The sequence below is a fragment of the Coptis chinensis genome, chromosome 8, assembly GCF_015680905.1.
Source record: "Coptis chinensis isolate HL-2020 chromosome 8, ASM1568090v1, whole genome shotgun sequence".
In the NCBI taxonomy this organism is placed as follows: domain Eukaryota; kingdom Viridiplantae; phylum Streptophyta; class Magnoliopsida; order Ranunculales; family Ranunculaceae; genus Coptis; species Coptis chinensis.
In genome coordinates this window covers 68,770,002-68,790,831 of record NC_141463.1, presented here as the reverse complement: position 1 = coordinate 68,790,831, position 20,830 = coordinate 68,770,002, and the positions used below count along the sequence as shown (strand labels likewise).

General features: G+C 37.3%; 3 protein-coding genes across 3 annotated transcripts; all 3 read left to right on the top strand.

Annotated features, from left to right (window-relative positions):
* The first annotated feature begins 292 nt into the window (after positions 1-292).
* On the top strand, positions 293-1,354 carry LOC147482656 (uncharacterized). The gene is made up of 2 exons (XM_086579376.1): positions 293-532; positions 641-1,354. The coding sequence occupies exons 1-2, from the start codon at positions 293-295 to the stop codon at positions 1,352-1,354; spliced, it is 954 nt and encodes a 317-aa protein (XP_086435502.1).
* Positions 1,355-2,872: 1,518 nt separating this feature from the next.
* Positions 2,873-3,592, top strand: LOC147482655 (uncharacterized). The gene has a single exon (XM_086579375.1). The coding sequence runs from the start codon at positions 2,873-2,875 to the stop codon at positions 3,590-3,592; it is 720 nt and encodes a 239-aa protein (XP_086435501.1).
* Positions 3,593-16,453: 12,861 nt separating this feature from the next.
* On the top strand, positions 16,454-20,249 carry LOC147482654 (uncharacterized). The gene is given in 7 exon segments (XM_086579374.1): positions 16,454-17,386; positions 17,389-17,911; positions 17,914-18,742; positions 18,841-19,042; positions 19,241-19,327; positions 19,424-19,634; positions 19,723-20,249. Coding segments are annotated over 7 exon segments (3,312 nt in total).
* Positions 20,250-20,830: the final 581 nt, after the last annotated feature.

The window sequence follows — 20,830 nt, the reverse complement described above, 5'->3', positions numbered from 1 at the left end:
GCGCTATCCGAATCTTTGGATATGTTATGAAGTTTAGAGGTGAAAGTGAGAAGATTAGAGCTAACCATGTATTTATAGAGGAATATTTTCTATTGCATGGGATCAGAGCATTTTGGATGTACATAGAGAAGTGGAAGGGGCCCAGTTTTTACACTGCAAGGCTCATAGTCTACAACATGGGTTCACCTTTTTCTTAACCGTTATTTATGCAAGTAATAAGAGTCATGAGAGGCTCATTTTGTGGGATGAGCTGAAGTTGACGAGTGCTGAAACTCAAGGACCTTGGTGTGTGATGGGAGACTTTAACAATGCACTTTTTTCACATGAAAGAGCGGGAGATAGCATTGTTCACCCAAGGGAGACTCTTCCATTTGCAAATTGTCTAAATACAGCAGGGATGTTTGATCATGCAGCAACTGGATGCTTTTACGCATGGAACAGCGGTGGAGATAAAATAAGGAAGTGGTCAAAGATTGATAGATGTCTTGTAAATGCGTCTTGGACGTCAACTCCATTAGCAACTAAGGTGGAGGTATTAACCCAAGGACTCTCTTATCATTGTCCGTTAGTTCTGACTTTTTTGGAAACCTTTGGAAGAAACCCTCCTTTTCGATTCAATAATGTTTGGACACTGAATTAGGATTTTATGTCTACTGTAAGAGCATGTTGGGAAATAGCTGATCATGGGAGTCCTCCATTCATGTTAACAATTAAGCTCAAAAGTTTGAAAGGTGTGCTGAAAGGATGGGCAAGATCTGTCAGTAATGATACCCAGAGATTGGTTGCGGACACAAGAAGTGAACTGAAAGCGATTCAAGAAAGGCTCAATAATAACCCTTTAGACCTTACTCTTAGTGCACAAGAGTTTACTATAAGGGAAAAGCTATGTCACCTACTCAAGAGGGAGGAAGCTGAATGGTACTACAAAACAGATATTGATTGGTTAAGCTTCGGGGATAAGTGCAATGCGTTTTTCTTCAATGCTCTGAAGGAAAAACATATCAGAAATAATGTTTGGAGTGTCATAGATTCACAAGGAACTAGGAGAGAAGGTAAAGAACCAGTGGCTGAAGCTTTTCTGAAATATTATAAAGAGTTACTTGGGGTGTCATCATCAGCCTATTGTGACACTGAGTTTCTGAATAGTGTACATGTTGCTGAGGTAAATCATGATACAAGTCAGTCATTAGCTTCCCCTATAAGTGACATGGAGATCAAAGAAACACTATTTGCGATGGGAGATAACAAGGCACTAGGACCAGATGGATTTAATACTTGTTTTTTCAAGAAAAGCTGGGATGTTATTGGCGATGATTTTACTAGAGCTATTAAGTATATTTTTAGCCATAAGTAGCTCTCAAGAGGTATAAACTCTACATTTCTATGTCTCATTCCAAAGATGAAAAATTCCTCGCATATTGCCTCCTTTAGGCCTATCGCGTGTTGTAACATTGTTTATAAATGTGTCTCAAAAGTACTAACAAACAGAATGAAGGGTTGCATTTCATCTTTGGTATCAAGCTCCTAATCTGCCTTTATTCCTAGACGATCGATTCAGGAGAATCTTTTGATGGCCCATGAACTGCTGCGAGGGTACTCAAGGAAGAATGGGCAGAAAAGATGTGCAATAAAGCTGGACATTCAGAAAGCTTATGATTCTGTTTCATGGCAAGCGCTAGAAGCAATTCTACACAAGTTCAAGTTTCCACTCTTATTCATAGAATGGCTTCAGATGTGCTATGCTTCGCCTTACTTCTCGGTGATGGTAAATGGGACTCCTGAATGATACTTTCAAGGGAAGAGAGGGTTAAGACAGGGAGACCCTGTGTCCCCTTATCTGTTCGTGCTGGTCATGAAGCTTCTGAGTGCTCTACTTCTTCAAGGATTACAGTCTCAAAGAATCTCAGCCCATTCAAAGTGCAAAAAGCTGGAGATATCTCACTTATGTTTTGCTGATGACGTGCTCCTATTCTGTAAAGGTAACATGGATTCTATTATGCCTGTCAAGGATATCTTGCATTCTTTCTCTAAAGCTATAGGACTTCAGCTCAGTAATGCAAAGACAACTCTTCTAACTGGAAGTATAACTGAAGCAGAAGGGTTGGAACTAGCAAAAGCCATGAACATCTCTCTCGTAACTCCACCAGTTACTTACTTGGGGTTGCCACTTACGGCTACAAGATTAGGGATAAAAGAATGTTTGCCACTCATGGAGAAGATCACCGAAAGAATTTCAAACTGGAAAAATAAGGATTTGAATAGAGCGGGCAAAGTGCAACTTGTGAAGTCAGTGCTTTCATCATTCCAGACTTATTGGGCAACAACTTTTGTTCTCCCAAGAGTAGTGCTTGATAAAGTAGCACAGTTGTGTAACAGATTCATCTGGGCAAGACCGAGTATGGCAAAAAAAATGCACCATGCGAGCTACTCTACTCTCAGACTTGACAAAGAACAAGGAGGACTTGGATTGGTGGATCCTCGAGTTTGGAATCAAGCTACATATTGTGGCTTAGTGGTTAAATTGGCCCAAAAAACTGATTGTTTATGGGTTAAGTGGTCTTGGGAACACCACATCAAGAAGAAGTATTTTTGGACCATGAAAGTTCCTCAGGACTGTTCATGGGTGTGGCGAGGGATCCTAAAGAACAGAGAAAATGCTTGGAAGTATGTCAGATACAGCATAGCGAATGGCAATGGGACTAGTTTCTGGCACGACCCATGGTGTTCAGGCCCTCTCATCTTAAATCCTAATACAAAGCTACTCCTTGCTGATGTAGTACCAATGGATGCGTTAGTCAGTTCAGTGATTGTAAATGGGGAGTGGGCAAGGAATATCATTGATCTACCTGTATGTGAGGTGAAGATGTGAATCATGAACACAGAGATTAACTCGTACATTTCGGAGGACCAAGTCATTTGGACCCCATCGAGTTCAGGGATGTTTTTTGTGTCCTCTGCCTATGCAGTCTTAAAGAATGTCAGAAGTAAAGTAAAATGGTACAAGATTTTCTGGGGAAAGCTATCGGTGCCTAAGCATTCCTTCACCTTATGGCAATTATTCTCTGGATCACTACCTACCCAAAACAGATTAATGGAAAAAAAAGTGATTGGGTACTCACGATGTTGTCTTTGTGATTTACATGAGGAAAATTTTGCGCATCTTTTCTTTGAGTGTTCTTTTTCAAAATTGGTGTGGAGTAGTTTCAAAGAAGCGATGGGGTTACCAGGAAGAGTTCGGAATTCACTTGAAGAATGGTATTACATCATGCGAATTTGCAGGCTAAATTCTATGGCCTCTGAAGTGTTGAGAGCACTAACCTGTGCTGCAGTGCAAGCCATTTGGAATGAGAGGAATTGGAGGTTAAAGAGGAAGTGGTTCTTCAGTGCAAATTCAGTAAGCATGAAGGCATTAAACAACATGAAAGTGTACATGGGGAAATCATTGGAAGCTGTAAAGGACGATGTCGTTGTTCGTACTGTCTTGACAAAGCTAGGTATCGGTGTTACTTTCAAGCAGAGAGAGGATCAGTGGGTCAAGTGGAAGAAACCTGAAACTGCCATTCCTATCCTAAACATAGATGGATCACTTTAATAGGGTAAAGCAGGATACGGAGGGGCATTAAGAGATCACAATGGAGAGGTTCTCATGGCGTTCTGTGGAAATTCTACAAAACACTCAGTCTTACATCAAGAGTTACTTGGGGTTTTAAAAGGCCTCGAAGGAGTGACCAAAATGAACATGAAGGAGGTGTTAGTGCAGTCTGACTCACTGAGAGTAATATAGATCTTGAACAAGTGGGAAGCTCCACCTTGGTATTGCAAGAATCTAGTGGCTCAGATTGGGTGCGAACAAGCAAAATTTGAAGAGGTTCAGTTTCAACATGTGTTTAGAGAAGGCAATCAAGTTGCGGATTACTTGTCAAGGATTAGTAGTACTTGTAGTACTCATAGTACAGACTATTGTAACCAATGCATGTACTTTATCTCCCCCATGGATCAAAAACTTAGTGAATTGATTAAAGGGGATAAAGAAGGAAAGATGTACTTGAGACTTTGTCATTAATAAAGGTTGGGGTCCCCTTAACCCCTAGTTGTTTAAAAAAAAATCTTAAGTTCCACAAGTTTCCCAAATTGTTAAGGCAGGATGATGGAAAAAGAAAATTTCTAAATCCCAAAAATAGAAACAGATAAGGTGCAGACTCCAAAATCAAACCAATAGCTTTAGGCTAGAAATAAAAATAGCAATCATCCAATTTCTAACTCTTAAGTTATACCACATTAGCAACATGCTCACATAACCCATATTCTCACAACCTTGCAATTTTAACTTCCAAAAACAAGTGGATATGGAAAAATATAATGCTTAAACAAATAATACCACCCCCAAACAAGTCGGAAAGGTGGGATTCATGGAAAATAGAAAGCATTCTCGGACAAAATTTAAATTAACTCGAAATTCAAATAACAACCAAATACAGAATTCAATATTAACTACTTAACTAACAACTCGGAATAAAAATTATTCTACTAAAAACAGGGAAATTTCCTAACAACAATAATCTAATCAATAACTAGCCATGAGATGAGAATGGGCCAGAGCCATCCGTCCTATGTCTACGTCGCTCATGCCTGTCAGAGTCAGTGGAAGAAGAAGCTCCATGAGGTGGCAATCGTCGTAGAACTTCTATTTGAAACGTGCGCTATTGCTCCATAAAAGCATCCATGGCTTCCCAACGCTCTGTATTGCTCTGGACAAGAGTCTCCATGTTCTTTTGGGTGTCCTGGTGACTATCACTGAGCAACTCAATATTCTGCTGCAGCTTAGCTTGGTTAATGAGAACGATACCCTGCCTAGTCTGAATAGCCTCACATAGGTCATTCAGAGAATGTTGGCCTGTACGAATCGTCTCATACTAAGTATGGAGAGTTTGCAGGCCACGGTGAAGTAACGAGATGCGGGCTACATCCGTAGTAGCCCTTTCCAAAGCATCCGCATCAAAGCACGTCATGTCTTCCTCATCATCCTTATCGTCTGCCGTCTCAAAACACCTAGCTTCCGACAAATCCCAATCCTGCTTAATACATTATCGATAGATACGTGCATTTTCATGCAACTTCAAATTAATCTTGCCAGACTTCGGAACACCTCCCCAATACATCATAACCTTTGTAATCAAAGTAGGGAAGGGTGCGGTCGACTTACCAACAGCCTTAATCTCCTTTAACAAAAATTCAAGGATGCAGAACCTATACCTCTTGTTCTGAAGGGTCCAGAGAACGTATAGACAACTCAAATTGATGTCACTGGCTTTCGCGGTGGCAATCACATTTCTACCAACCCACTGAGCCACAGCCAGCTGGTTTCGTCTCAGAGACGTCTGACGAACACAATGCGAGTTCGGATTGTAAACTCCCTTCAAGACAGTCTCCTTCATCAAAGGACCGATTCCACCAAGCTGAGATTCCTGTATTGTGAGTACAATGGGTCTTCGGTCAATGCTAGTAATCTCAGACAAAACTTCTGCCATCAACTCCCTCCGACTACCATTCACCTTAACAAAGACCTAACCACCATCAATCTCCCTCTTTTTATAAAAATCATACACCAAATCAATGTGATAAAAAGCCTCCTGAGAATACCACAAACTATGCGACTTCCTAATAACCATTTCGGCACCGTAAAAGGGGAAAATTTGTGTTTGGGTAAAAGCTTGTTCTAGAAGAATTTTTGGTGGGGGAGGAGCCATTGGGTTTTTGATTTTGAATTTGGGGTGAATGTAAGGTGGGGAAGAGTTTGAATTGAAACTCTATCAAAAATTGGAGTGGGTTGAGGTTGGGTCGCGATGGTTTTTTTTTTTCTTTGTTTGGTGTTCTTGGAGGCGGAGAAGAAGAACTCATGAAGGGTTTTTCTCTCTCTTGTCTGGTTTTGGAAAAGACGTGCGAGACACGTGTGTACGTAGGGTAAACCTTTTGGGCCCAAGCCTAAAACAAATTCCAAAATACCTATCCTGTCCTATACCTCGTAAAATTAAAACTAAAATTTCCGATTCGTTAACGGCCCAATTTTAGTGAATAAGCTATGAAAACGATAAGTAGAGAGAGTACAATCCAATGATCTGGAGAAAACTCAAATCTAACCGAGGTTGATATATAAAAAGATGAAAAATGCCTCGAAACGCATAGATGACATAAGTTATATGATCATAAGAAATCTAAATTCATAGATAGTGTCAACCCGAATCAAAATACGACTAAACGGCATAAACAACAAGAATAGAAAGTTGAGCGATCAAGAAAAGAAAGACCAAACACCCCACCCCCAAACAAAATTTTGAAAACATAGTTTAGAAAATTTGTTTTAAAAACGTGGATCTTTTAAAGTCAGATTCCCGAGACTTGCTAGATTACTGTTTATATGGTTTTAATATTTTTTTATTTTTTATGAATAAGTTTAATATAAGGGAAAACAATAAAACAATCAAGACATAAATCACTACATAGAGAAACATGACTCAAAAATTGAGAAAACATACAAGAGTGGAAAGCGTGCATTATGTTAAACGTGGACTTAGGATCCGGTCCTTACAGCCACACACTCCAAAGGAGGGCCCGGTTACCTTTGTAGAAACCGTTATGGTTGCACCGAATGATTTACTACGAACTGCGAAACACCACGCGCAGCGGAATAAAGGGTGTCTCTCACGGTTTGGTTAGAAATTCATACCTTTAGATCGGCTAAGATAACTCTGAGAATATTAGATATATGAATCAGCAACCTCTTGATCTTCTGTTGTATTCCTATCCTTAGATTGGACGTTGTGTGGGCAACGATCTACCAACCCTCATTCTTTGCCTCTCTTTTCCAATTAAAAATGAAAAATTAAATAGTGAATTCGGCCAAGAGCGAAGGATTTCTATTTATAGGCTACAACAGGGACCATGACGAGAAATTAGGGTTGGGCCTCCTGACGGGCTTGGGCTTCCCATGTTCGCCCAGAATACACGACCCAAGTCCGTCAACAAATGGCTTATTCCACTAAAGGCCATTGTTGCACTACCACCCTAATCCCAAATTACGTGTTACATTTATGGGCTCCATATTATATGCTTGTTGATATCCCCGTGTTTAAGATATCGAATGCCCGTTGATTAAGCCAAGTTACTGACAACTACATCAATCAACTTCTTATGTCCTTGAGTAGTACCACTCAACCTCATTGTCATGTCGGAATAAATCCACCTGCAGGGTTTACATGACAATCCTTATGAGCTCTTCAAGGAGACATTATCAACCCAACTTCCTGCGGATGACGGATTCCTTCTATAATCAACGGCACACCTTACATACAATGTTATTACCCAATCTATCGAGTTTGTTAACTCACAAATGAATCTCACTCATTGATGATATAAAGCAATGTACAATGCATGTAAGTGCCCATTATTATATCCGAATTAAGAGGACAAACATCCATAATAACAAAGGTGTTTGTTCTCTTATATAGTCAGTATAAAGAGAAATAACCTCACTTGGTCCTGTTAAATACACATAAAGTATACTAGTGTAATCCTATAGTCAAGATAGACTAATACCAGATTATACTATAACCTTACCAATGGGTTGTCCAAATCCATCTAGGTTATGAACGTTTACTTATACTTTATAAGGTACTGATGATATGATCTTCTGTGTGTCACCACACACCATATCATCTACAACATAAAGGATTAGACACATGCATATAACTAATAACATATATAATATGCATAACATTTGCCCATATGATTCTCATTCAAAATATAAAGAATTAGAATTAATACAAAAGTAATGCTTTTAGTATATAACCCTATCAACCTTAATGGAGCACTCACCAATATATGGAAATGAAAGAAAGTACACCAAACATCAAAGGTCAGTTCTCATAGACAGGGTCCTATAAAAGGACATCCTTCACATCTGGGGACATTAACTAGTGAAAATGTTTTAAACGTTGGCCATTAACTTGAAAGGTATTGTTTTCCTTGGGATTTACCAAGGTGATTGTCCCGTAAAGGGTGACTTCAGTAACCAAAAAAGGACCAGACTAACGGGTTTTTCATTTTCCAGGGAAAATATGCAAACGGGAGTTGTAAAGCAAAATATTTTGACCAACCACAAACTCTTTATGCAAAATCTGTTTATCATGAACATGTTTCATGTTAGCTTTATAATCCTTCGCGAGATCATAAGAATCGCTACGAATTTCTTCAAGCTCATTTAATTGTAATTTGCACTTGATACCTACCTCATCAATATTGAAGTTAAGGCTCTTTATAGCCCACATAGCAGAGTGCTCCAATTCAACGGGCAAGTGACAAGGTTTTCCAAACACAAGTCTAAAGGGAGACATTCCTATAGGAGTTTTAAAAGCTGTTCGATATGCCCATAAGGCATCAGTTAGACGCTTAGACCAATCTTTCCATTCATGATTAACTATCATTTCTAATATTTTTTTAATTTTCCTATTAGAGACTTCTACTTGGCCACTAGTCTGTGGATGATAAGGAGTAGCTACCTTATGGGTAACTCCGTACTTCTTAACTAAAGAAGCAACAACTCTATTGCAAAAATGCGTTATGCAATCACTGATGATGACTTTAGGGATGCCAAAACGATAGAAAATGTATTCCTTAACAAAAAACACAACTGCCTTATGATCATTGCTATGGCAAGTCATGGCCTCTATCCATTTGGAAACGTAGTCCACGACAATAAAAATATAAATAAAACCGTGGGAAACAGGAAAAGGACCCATGAAAAATGGACCCAAAAATTTCTAAATAATGGGATTTAAAGGCATCATATTATTTAGTGATAAAATTTCTAACGAACCTTGTAGTGAACTTGGACATTTTTAAAATGGTAAATAAAACTTTTATTATATTCACAAGGAGGAATAAAACTTTATTATATTCACAAGGAGGAATACAACGATTAATAATCTGATCCACATAATACTTAAAAAGGTAAGGCTCATCCCAGTAGTATAGCTTAACTCTGACAAAAAAATCTTGTACGTTCATTTCTTGACCAAACATCAGGAATAATATCAGAAGCTAAATATTTCACAATGTCGGCATACCAAGGTGCAGAAAAAATAGAATAGAGATGCTCATCAGGAAAAGAATCAAGTATGAACTCAGAATCACTATCACTGTCATTGGTTAGTCTAGATAAGTGATCGGAACGACCTACCCCCTTCATTTATCCTTAATTTCTATGGTATACTCATGCAGGAGAAGAATCCAGCGGATCAATCTCTATTTAGCATCCTTCTTGGCGAGAACACTACAACAAAAGGGGTCTGTTGCAACGCACTCTTTCGCCACACTTAAAATTTGTTGCAATAAGTCATCTTTTACAACACCGTGTGGCGTTGCTAAAGGTCATCCGTCTTAATAGAATTTTTATTTTGAGAAATACCTAGAGCGACGCCTTGAGCGTTGCAAAAGTGTTCGCTTAAATTTACGATAAATAAGAAAAATAATTAAATTGAAAATGTTTATTGTTGGCAACGAGTGTGGTGCTGCTATAGATTAAATATCTATTGCAACCCCCTTGCCGTCACTGGTAATTCCGGGATAGACTATGTGTATGACTTGTTGCGACGTTTTCGGTGTTGCCAATGCTTTGGTTTGGGCGGATATATTCTTTTTGGCTGCAAATATTTTTCGCGCTCCAGTTTTCATGTTCCCGCTGCAAGTCATAACAGAATTAGAAATACCATAAAAAAAAACACATATTAAAACCCTAGATTGCCGTCTCTCTCTATTTAAACCGAAACTTCTTTCCTCCATCTCCAAAACTCATCCTCTTTCTCTCCACATCTTCAAAGCTTATCTCTCCTCCACCCTCAACCTCCACTATTTCTAACTTTACTGAGGTGAGAAGAATTGAAAAGCCATTGAAGCTACAACAAAATCAAAAGCTTCGTTTTTTTGTTCCCTGCCCTAGTTGAAATCGTTTTTTTTTTCTTGTCTTGATTGATTGTTTTAGCTTTAAAGTTGGATTTTTGGTGTTCTTTGCAGTGATTTGTGGAGCCAGGTAGAACTGCTCAAATTGGGGTTCTCTACAGTGGGTAAGATATATTGCTTTGCTTTTGATTTTGGGTATTTTGTTTTTGTTTTTGATTTGTGATATAAAGAACAAATCTTTATATTTCAATTTGAAGGAATTTTGGCGTGTATTCTATTCCAATATCAATCTTTCTATGGGAATAGCGTTGCCTTTTAATATTCTTGTTATGCAATATACGAACCATGCCATACTATTGTAAACATATTGGTGTTATCAGTTAAAGAACAAATTGCATGACTATACATGTCAAGTTTATTTGGATGATATCAAGGAAGAAGAGTGGTGGCTCATTCCATGCGTGAGTCAGCTTTTATATATTGTTATCTTTTGCTGGAGCATATTGAAACAGAAGGAAGACCTTAGTTTCCCAACCATGGCCCTATTGCTAAGAAGATATTAAAAAAAATGACCGACTTTTAAAATATTGAGTAAATTTTTGGATCTGGATATCGCGCGAATAAAATAGTGCCGTTGAAAGTAGAAAAGTATGGTATGAATCTTTCTTTCACTTTTTCCTTAGGAAAAGTCCTTAACGTATATGAATTAAGCACAACTAGGCCAATTCAGGTTTGTACGATTTTAGCGATTGTAAGTGGTGCCTTGTTTATGACGTGTGTGTGTGAATTTGGGTTTTGAGTTTACAAGTGAGAACCTTATGTCTTATTTTATTTTGGTTAATTTTGTTGATTCCTCGATCTTTGCAACTTAATGTAATAGAGTGACGGTAATGTAATAGTATGTTTGAAAACTTGGTTCAGGTCCTCAACTTAAACACTTGCAACAAGGAAAATAGGTTGAAGCTGTAAACTTATTTCAGGTAGCCTTTTCATGTTCTCTAGCTTGTATTTTTTTAGATTAAAATTGAACTTTTGTTTGCTGTAATGCAATTTTAGTAGTTTTGAACAATTGATAGCTATATTTTAGAATTGAACTTTTGAACAATTGATAGCTATATTTTAGAATTAAACTTTTGAACAATTGATAGCTATTTGAATACTGCTTTAGCTTGAAAAGCGACACAAATAGTCTTGCCAGACAGATTTAGGCTAGAAACGAGATAACAGCCCTTTTTTTAAGAAAAAATAAATTAATAATGCTGAATATGGTTTATATTTGCCCTGAACCTAAAACCGCCACCTTGAATAACCTGTATGTATCATAATACCAGCACTAAACATGCACTAAAATTCTCCAATAAAATAATGGCATCAACATCCAATAAGAACTCTTTCATTAAATTGGAATAACCGATAACCATTCACATAACATAACTTTCGTTTCGTTCATTAAAACAATTTACATGGCCATTCTTTAATAATACCAACCAAATCAAATTCACAATAGTCATACCGACACCAAAATCAACTAAGCCTAACTAGCTGCACTTGACAAAAAGGGCTTCACATCTCTGTTTGAGTTCATCACTGACCTACAAAATAATAAAAAATAGGACTATCAATACACAAGTGATAAGAGATACTCTAAAACAACTAATGGCATTTCCACACAAGTAAAAAAATGATGCAAGTCACATCTCTATATGACATTGGAACACAAGTCCGATAACCATCATTAAAATTACCAATAACCATCATCCCCATTTAACAACCCCAACTTAGGAAGTGAAGTCTGAACCTAAGCAACCAAAGCATAGTGGAGGGGGGGGAGGGAAGGCCAAAGCGCTTTTAACCTCAAAATTCTCCATATTCAAAGCGCCTTCTTGAGCGTATGCTATTCTATATTTACTTAAGTTTAATTATTTTTACTTTTTTTTTTCAAGAAACAGTGCAACTCACTTATTTTATTTTACAAACAGTTAGAGAAAAACATTAAAAACTTATTAGGTACTAAAGTGCTAGACCACAACCCCACATAAGGCCTTTTACCACGTGGAGTAGAGAGATGGTTTTCCATTTGGGTATGTGTAAGAAATAAATTGTTAGACAGAAGGCTTGGCCTACCAAACTGTGTTTTGTCAGGCCCAAGTCAGAGTTTCCAATATTTACTCTCACCTGATTGGTTATTTTCGTTGACAGAAAACGGCCTAAATGAGAACTTAAACATAAAACATGCTCACCAGTCACCATATCCTCCATGAGACCAGCATAGTCCTTTCAGCTTATTGTCATTTCTAGGAGCTCGAAACAGCAGTGTAGGTATTACACTTCTGACTCTACATGCATGAGATAGGATCTGAAGATGATGCTATTGAATGTGGCATTAAGTAGCAAGTGAAAGCATATGGCAGTGTCAAGGACCTCTTAATGACTAAAAAAAGTATACAAAGAGAGTGAGAAAAGAAGAAGGTATTAACAGTTTTGAGTAAGAAGAGAGAGGGAGAGATATTAGGGGAATAATGCAAGGATACTATACCAAAGTAACTAGTACCCATAGCTTCTGCTTCCTCCCATAGCTTCCGCTTTCTGCAACAGAGCATCCAGTAATCCCCAATACCGAACTGACGAGTGCTTACTCTTTCGTCATACTTTCCGGTCCACCACCTCGATGCCAGCCAAACTTTAGTTAGTGAACTTGTAAATATAAAAAGAGTGAGATGTAGTTATTTTGAAGTAGAATAGCACATACTTATTCACGTTTCCTTATCGTCATGTGTTCTCAAAGAACTATAACCAACGTCGACTCCTATAGATACCACATATATACGCGTAAGTTCATTATTATAATTTGTAAAAAACTAATGAACTAATCATTTCTTCTAACTTACGGCTAAAGAATTCGATAAGAACTTGTGTTTTGATTACTAAAACACACGTAACTAATCAGTATGTGTAACTAGCTTGCAAGGTTTCTATGGTTTGGTGATATTTCTTTATAAACTACTATTACAAAGACTTCGCCGCTGCTTCTGAGGACACCGCCAAGTATTCTGAGGACATTGAAAGGCGGCTGCAGGCCATGGCCATCACCAAGCCACTAAAATTCAGCACATAAAACTCACAATATGCAACTATGCAACCTGTACTTTAAGCACGATAATGCGCCTAATGATTAGGTCCGTAGCTTAAAAACTGGGCATCTGTGGGCAAAAGACCATTTTCTTGTAGTCTATAGAATCGAGGGCACAAGGTGTACAAAAAAGAGTACCTAATTAGACATAGCTGCATTTCACGTAAGACGTAATTAAGTTGAAAATCCATCCACCCTCGTTCAAACTCAACTACATAGAAGAGAAGAGAAGAAAAGATCAAAAAGTTAGTGTACCAATGATTTTGCCACATTTCAATAACTAACGCATCTAAAGCTTTAAATGACTTTCCCATGCCAACTTAAACTACAAAAAAAGATCAGAAGCCAAAACTGAATACAAAAGAGCACCTAATATAACATGCAAACTGATTAAGCGTACAATGAAAAACCAAAGACAGAACGTATAACTGCCTTTCATGGAAGACGTTATCAAATTTGATAATCCATCCACCTCGTTCAAACTCAACTTAAAATAAAATAAAATAAATGATCAAGCAGTTACCATTATATTGAATCTTCCACATCTTAATAAATTAACTAAAGAACATAAAGCTTTAAATGACTTTCCTATATCAACTTAAACTACAAGAATGGATCAGAAGAACCTATTAGGGAGAAAAAAAATAAGAAAGGGTCAACAGAAGCCAGAACTGAATACAAAGCAAACATACCAACATGCAAACCAACTTAGCATGCAATGAAAAAAGAAACACATAACACGCAAAATATTTTGAGAATCCATTAGTCTTGTTACTGATACATATTATTTCACTTTATTTTTGTCCCAAATTGATCATTAACTATACAAACATACTAAAATTACTGGAGAATAAACCAAATTAAAAGCCGTAACCCTCGCTATATGAAAGTTGGATGGAAATCTAAGACTAGCTATAGGATAATTCTCCCATAAAATTTAATTCCCCAAATTGTGTTCTTATCTATAAACATGTAAACCAATTCAAATTACGCAAATGATGATAGCTATAACAAATATTTAACTAAATCACACCTGACCTTGAGCCCAAGAAACAATACCTATCATGTACAGACTTTTTGTGCTTCATTCGTAAGCAATATGACCACCAAGTGCAATGGCATTTGGACAAGTTTAGCATCTACATCCTTCATTGCAAGACCATGTAGCCTTATCAAATCATTGTTGTGCTCCACTGTTTTGGTGTTGTTCAAATTGGTGTTCCAAGGGTTTACCAGCACACCCATGCACTTTAAATATTCTCCCATTGAAGGAAGGAGAACCAAAAGTTCAACCCAAAATAAAAACTCATACAAGTCTACTCAAACACTAGCAAGGGATCATACAATCAATAATTAAATAATGACTAATATGCTCTTTGAAAGTAGGGGAAAAGAAACAAAACAATAGCACTTTTTATTTACAGGCATCTCCCTTCTTCCGCATCTCTTGAACGGTTGAACCTTCCTTTCTCATGTTTCCTTCTTTTCCTTTGAAATATCTACCTGCCCCATATATGGTGATCATACCTTCCCAAAGTAAGTAGTGGCATGTACAAAGAAGAGGTGGCACCCCCACTTCTGAAGCTTTGTCAAAAGAAAACAGAGAATTGACTACTAGATATATTTCTTGTTGCCATGCTCACCAAAAGATTCTAATGGTGTAAATTAATATATATCTAGTTCCTTGCTAAAGAGAACCTAAAAGGTGCGTGAGTACAAATTAATTGAGAAGATTCTCTCTGTTGGTACTTTATACCATCAGATTTCCAGGAGCTTCATTCCCTTTTCATAGCAGGTGGTGGCATGCTATGAAACATTATATTTTATCTCAACTGGGTAGTAAATCTCAACTTTAACAGTAACTCCAATTTACATCAGAACTTGATTTGGGTCTGATTCAATGCCTTAATTTCAGTGCAGGAGAAAAATAGGAAAGAAGAAAATTTGGGTTTAATATGTACATACGCAAAGATTTAAACTTATGGCACATTCGATTCATGTAGACTACACTGAAGTAGAGCAAATTAAGGAAATCGGCAAAAACTAATTTAAGCATGGATTTCACTAGTTAATTTGCAAAGATGGTTCGGTCACACTTCCAAGATTTTAAGATGACACAAACTAATAGTAAGCTAGGAATATCTGACCTTATCATGGAATCCTGGAGTCATCTCAAGTCATGTATTGTATGTAGATACTTCACAGACTTGTTTCACGCAAACTAATCCTTCATATTTTTATCCAGCTTCGTCAATTTCCCTGTCTTTGGAATAACTCACCAGATAAGTTTTAGTAAATCTTTTCAAACATTCGAGGCTGGTGGAGGCTTGTGGTAGCCTTTCTTTAGCGATATTACAAAACTAAGTTTCTAAACTTAAGAGAAAACTTATAATTAGTTGCATGATATTTTGTCTCTTGAGACTTATTTGGATTGGTAGAACTTGGTTTCTTTTATTTGTCTTGCAGGCTTAATTAGCACTATATATACGTACATGGATTGAATGTTTGCTTCTTTTGTTTAGAGGAGTTTGTTTTACCTTGCCTAGATATGGTTTTATACTTGGATTAGTATGTTGTTTCAGTTTCATTGTATCGGTCATTTTCATTGTATCGGTTAAAAAATGAACTAATGCTTGGATTGTATAGTGTTTGTCTCACCACAAGAATATATAGGTCTTGGTTATTCATACAGACTCGCTCCTCATGATTTTGCATTGCTATTGTTTTTCTTTTGCGAAAAATGAACACTAGCTGATCACACACTAATTATAGGGTGTAAAACAGTAGGACTATGTAAAAAGTATTCAATGTCAATGTCATTCTGAGCATCTCTGTCCATTGAGCATTAGTTGAACAGTTCAATAGACCAAATTTAGTAAATAAAAGACATTCAATAAGACCAAAAAGCATAAACCTACTAATTAACTAACGTACCAAATCTTAGGGTCATAAGTCGTAACTTGCCTTGTAGAATGGGGAGTACAACTAGTAAAGACAATGTAATACAACCTTGAAAGTTTATTAGTTGTTGGTAGCTAATTAAAGGTAACGACGTCTATAGGTTTTTCTGCGGACGCCACATACAATAGCTAATTAAACTATGTAGAAGATTAGGGGTCAAGTTGACAAGTTAAAAGTGAGATGTCTTATATTGCAGTTTGTCTTTTCTTGAAGTGAATGTCAAAAGTAACCTTCATTAAGTGACTTTCACTTTAAGTTTAAGGGTTTGAAAGTTTATTAGTTGTTGTATAAGTGAAAGTTTAAGTTCTCATAAACAAATCTGATAAGTTGGTGTGGCATGTGTACTGTTTTCGTTTGTGAGGTCAAAACTGATTGTACAATTATTATCTTATAGTAGGAAACACGGAAATGGATAAGAGTTGGATACAATTGCCAAATAGGTTTTGGCCAGCGTATAAAAAAGGAATTTGGGATTTTATTGATATTGCTCGTGGTCATGTAGACAGTGCGGGTAGGACTAGGTGTCCATGCAAAGAGTGCAAAAATAGGAATTACAAGCACATCAATGAGGTAAATGATGATCTAGAGAGGTTAGGCATGGACAAGAAGTACACTCGTTGGGTGTTTCATGGAGAAGAATATGAGGAATTAAGTGATGATGATGATGACGACGATGATGATGGCAATGGTGTTCAAATGGTAAATTTTGATGGGTTAGATGACATGATTGAAGATTTACAAGCTTCAACACATGTTGATAATTTGGAGCCTCACGTGGAACATGGGGAATCCGGAGATGATGATGCATTGAATGCAACAGAAGGTGAAGGTGGCTTTAACAGCAATGGAGGAAATGTAGATCCATATGATGACCTTTTGAGGGAAGCACGCCAACCTTTGTATCCAGGTTGTAAGATTTCTAAGTTAGATTATCTTGTGAAATTGCTTCACTTAAAGATAATCAATCGCTGGAGTAACAAATCGTTCACTATGATTCTTCAGTTGATTAAAATTGGATTGCCTGAAGGTGAGACACTGCCAAAGTCTCATTACGAGGCGAAGACATTAATGCGTAACCTGGGACTTGGTTATATCGCAATACATGCATGCAAGAATGATTGCATGTTGTTTTGGAAAGAAAATGACGGTCTTCAAAATTGTCTCGAATGTGAGGAGCCAAGGTATAAAGTTTGTGAAGGCAAGACTAAAAAAATACCACAAAAAGTGTTGCGTTACTTTCCACTTAAACCAAGGCTCAAGAGGTTGTTTATGTCGAGGGTTACTGCTGTAGATATGAGATGGCACAAAGAAAAACATGATCGGGAGGAGAATGTACTTCGGTGCACCCATCGATTCTCAAGCTTGGGGGCGATTTTGATAAGGAACATGAGTGGTTTGCCAATGATCCTCGCAATGTTCGCTTGGGTCTTGCAACAGATGGATTTAACCCATTTGGCAATATGAGTAGCAAATACAGTATGTGGCCTGTAATGGTAATACCATATAATTTACCACCGTGGAAGTGTATGAAAGAACCGTTCACTTTCATGACGTTACTTATTCCAGGACCTTCATCACCTGGGAATGATATCGATGTCTATTTACGACCTTTGATTGATGAACTTAAAGAGTTGTGGAAAGATGGGATAGAGACTTATGATGCAGTGGCAAAGAAAACATTTCGGTTGCATGCTGCAGTGTTATGGACTATAAATGATTTTCCCGCATACGGTAATTTATCTGGTTGGAGTACCAAGGGCAAACTAGCTTGCCCTAATTGTAACAAGGATACAGTTTCCATGTATTTGAAGAATGGACGAAAGTTGTGTTATATGGCAAATCGTCGTTTTCTGCCGCTAAGGCATGCTTGAAGAATGAACAATTATTTGATGGAAATAAGGAGAGCAGGTTGCCACCTAAAGAGTTGTCTAGGGATGAATTGTTATCACAAGTGAACTATGTAGAACCCCTTCAGGAATTTGGAAAGCCTAAAAAAAAGAGAAAGCGTACCGAGATGGAGTTGAACTGGACAAAGAAGAGCATATTTTTTGAGTTACCCTATTGGGACACTCTTAAGCTGCGATACAACCTTGATGTTATGCATGTTGAGAAGAACATTTGTGACAATGTTGTGGGGACATTGCTAGACCTAGATAGCAAAACAAAAGATTCAGTAAAAGCTCGATTAGATTTGGCCGCATTGGGTATAAGAAAAGAGTTGCATCTAATCCCAAGAGGTGATAAATTTGTAATGCCCCCGGCATGTTACACATTGTCATCTTCAGAGAAAAAATCTTTTTGCGAGTGGCTGAAGTCGGTGAAGTTTCCTGATGGCTATGCGTCTAACATTTCTCGATGTGCAAATGCTAAAGATGGTAAGATAACAGGAATAAAAAGTCATGACTGTCATGTGCTCTTGCAACAACTTCTCTCGATTGCAATACGTGGTTTCTTGTCAAAGGATGTAGCCATTGCATTGGTTGAGTTGGGCTTGTTCTTCAAAGAGTTATGTTGCAAGACGCTAAAATTGGAAGTACTTGAGAAGATGGAAAAAGACATTGCAGTTATACTTTGTAAGCTCGAGCAATTATTTCCTCCTGCATTTTTCGATGTAATGGTTCATTTGGCTGTCCACTTGTCGCGTGAGGCGATACTTGGAGGACCGGTGCAGTATAGGTGGATGTATCCTATTGAAAGGTAAGGCATATGACTTGCAATTCATTTAACGTGAAATTAACATTTTAAAGTTAAATTTTTTATTATACATTAATTATATATGTGTGATTTGTAAACAGGTATCTACACACGCTAAAACAATACGTTCGAAATAAGGCTCGCCCTGAAGGTTCAATTGCTGAAGCATACGTTGACAATGAATGTCTCATATTTTGCTCCATGTATCTTCAAGGAATTGAAACTTGGTTCAATCGTGAAGAAAGAAATTATGATGGTGGTAATGAGAATCAAAAGACAGGATTTGATGTTTTCACCCAGAATGTTTGACCATTTGGAGCTTATACAAATATCATTCTCGAACCAAAGGATCGAGACAAGGCTTATTACTATGTGTTGAATAATACATAGGAGTTATCAACTTATTTAGAGTAAGTTCTACTGCATTTAACTTATCAATTCTGTTTTATACATTTTAAGCCACTTTAAGTTGTTAAGTTTATGTGTTTGATATGCATGTAGTCAACACATGATGAGCTTCAAATGGAAAGCTCACGCAACTTGCCTGAGAGACAAGAAATGTTGTTTCCTAGTTGGTTTGAAAAACGTGTAAGTGTTTGTACTGTTTATTTTAATGTTATTGTTATGGACCGGAATAGTATGCTAATTATGCTTTACTAATTTGGTGTACATTTTTATGAATAGATGCAAATATTACGCAATGAGAACTCTCCTGAAGCTACCGATGAATTGTATTCATTGGCATGTGGACCTGATACACGTGTGAAACATTATAGTGGTTGCATTGTTAATGGGATTAGGTTTCACACCAAAGATCGAGAGAAAATTCTTCGAACCCAAAATAGTGGTGTTACTGTAAAAGGAGAACACCAAGGAAAAGAGACTGACTTTTATGGTATTTTGACCGATGTTTTTGAAGTCAGTTATCTATTCGGGAAGAGAGTTTATCTTTTCAGATGTGATTGGTATGATGTTGGTAATAGAAGGACAGGGATACAAACGGATGGTTTTTTCACTAGTATTAATATATACCTCCAAGACGTGGTATAAAGATGACCAGTTTGTCTTAGCCACACAAGCATGCCAAGTTTTTTACGTCGATGATACCAAATTGGGTAGTAGTTGGCAAGTTGTGCAAAAGACAAAGCCTAGAAATGTGTTTGCTGTTCCAGAGAGGGAAGAAGAGATTGAAGCAGGAGGCACTGATGAGGCATATCAACAGGAGGAGCATACTGGGATGGATTTGGATAATGTCCAACATGATGAAACACATGAAGCTAGTAGCAGCGGAATCCAAAATGAACCTATAACGCCCATACAACTAAATAGAGATGATATGGACCCAAATGAAGTTGATGCCAACGAGGTCGTGACTGCTATGGAAAGTTGCCTTCATGACAGTACCATTGTTGATGAGGAAACAGAAGAAGAGGATGATGATACATTAATGGATTATTGTTCGGAGGAAGAAGCTGTCATATCGAGTGATGATGACACGGACGTAGATTGAATATTTTTTTAGTAACTTAATTATCCATTTTGTTATTGAATGGAGAGCTTTATCTTATATTTTATCTTGTTTTTCCATTGAGTAGAAATACTATATTAAACCTGATTTTTCTAACATGTGTTTCATTTTTGGATATGTTGCATACTATATTAAAGCTGATTTTTATCATTCATGAATTCTTTCTTTCATATTCATGTTATATATGTTTCTATAGTTATGGTACCTGGTCTAAATCGACCCTCGAGGGCACAATCTATTTCACAACCTCAGTCTGTGGTTAACGAGGTGAATGGTTCGAGTGTCGGTAAGATTATAATTAATGGTTTTGTGTAATTCGTTAGTTAGTTCAAATAAAATGTCGTGGAAGCTCATACTTTTTTGTTTAACAGCTCCATTTAAGAAGAAAAGAGGTAAGGCTGTGAATCAGAAAGTCATAGACTACAAAGACGTTACTGGTCAGAAACCAAGGATAGAAATTCAACCAGGTAATACTAGACCTGTGGGGAAGTGGAGTGCTCAATTTGTCAGGGAGATTGGCCTAGTTGCGCGTCGACACGGTCCTCTTACTGGCCATGATTGGA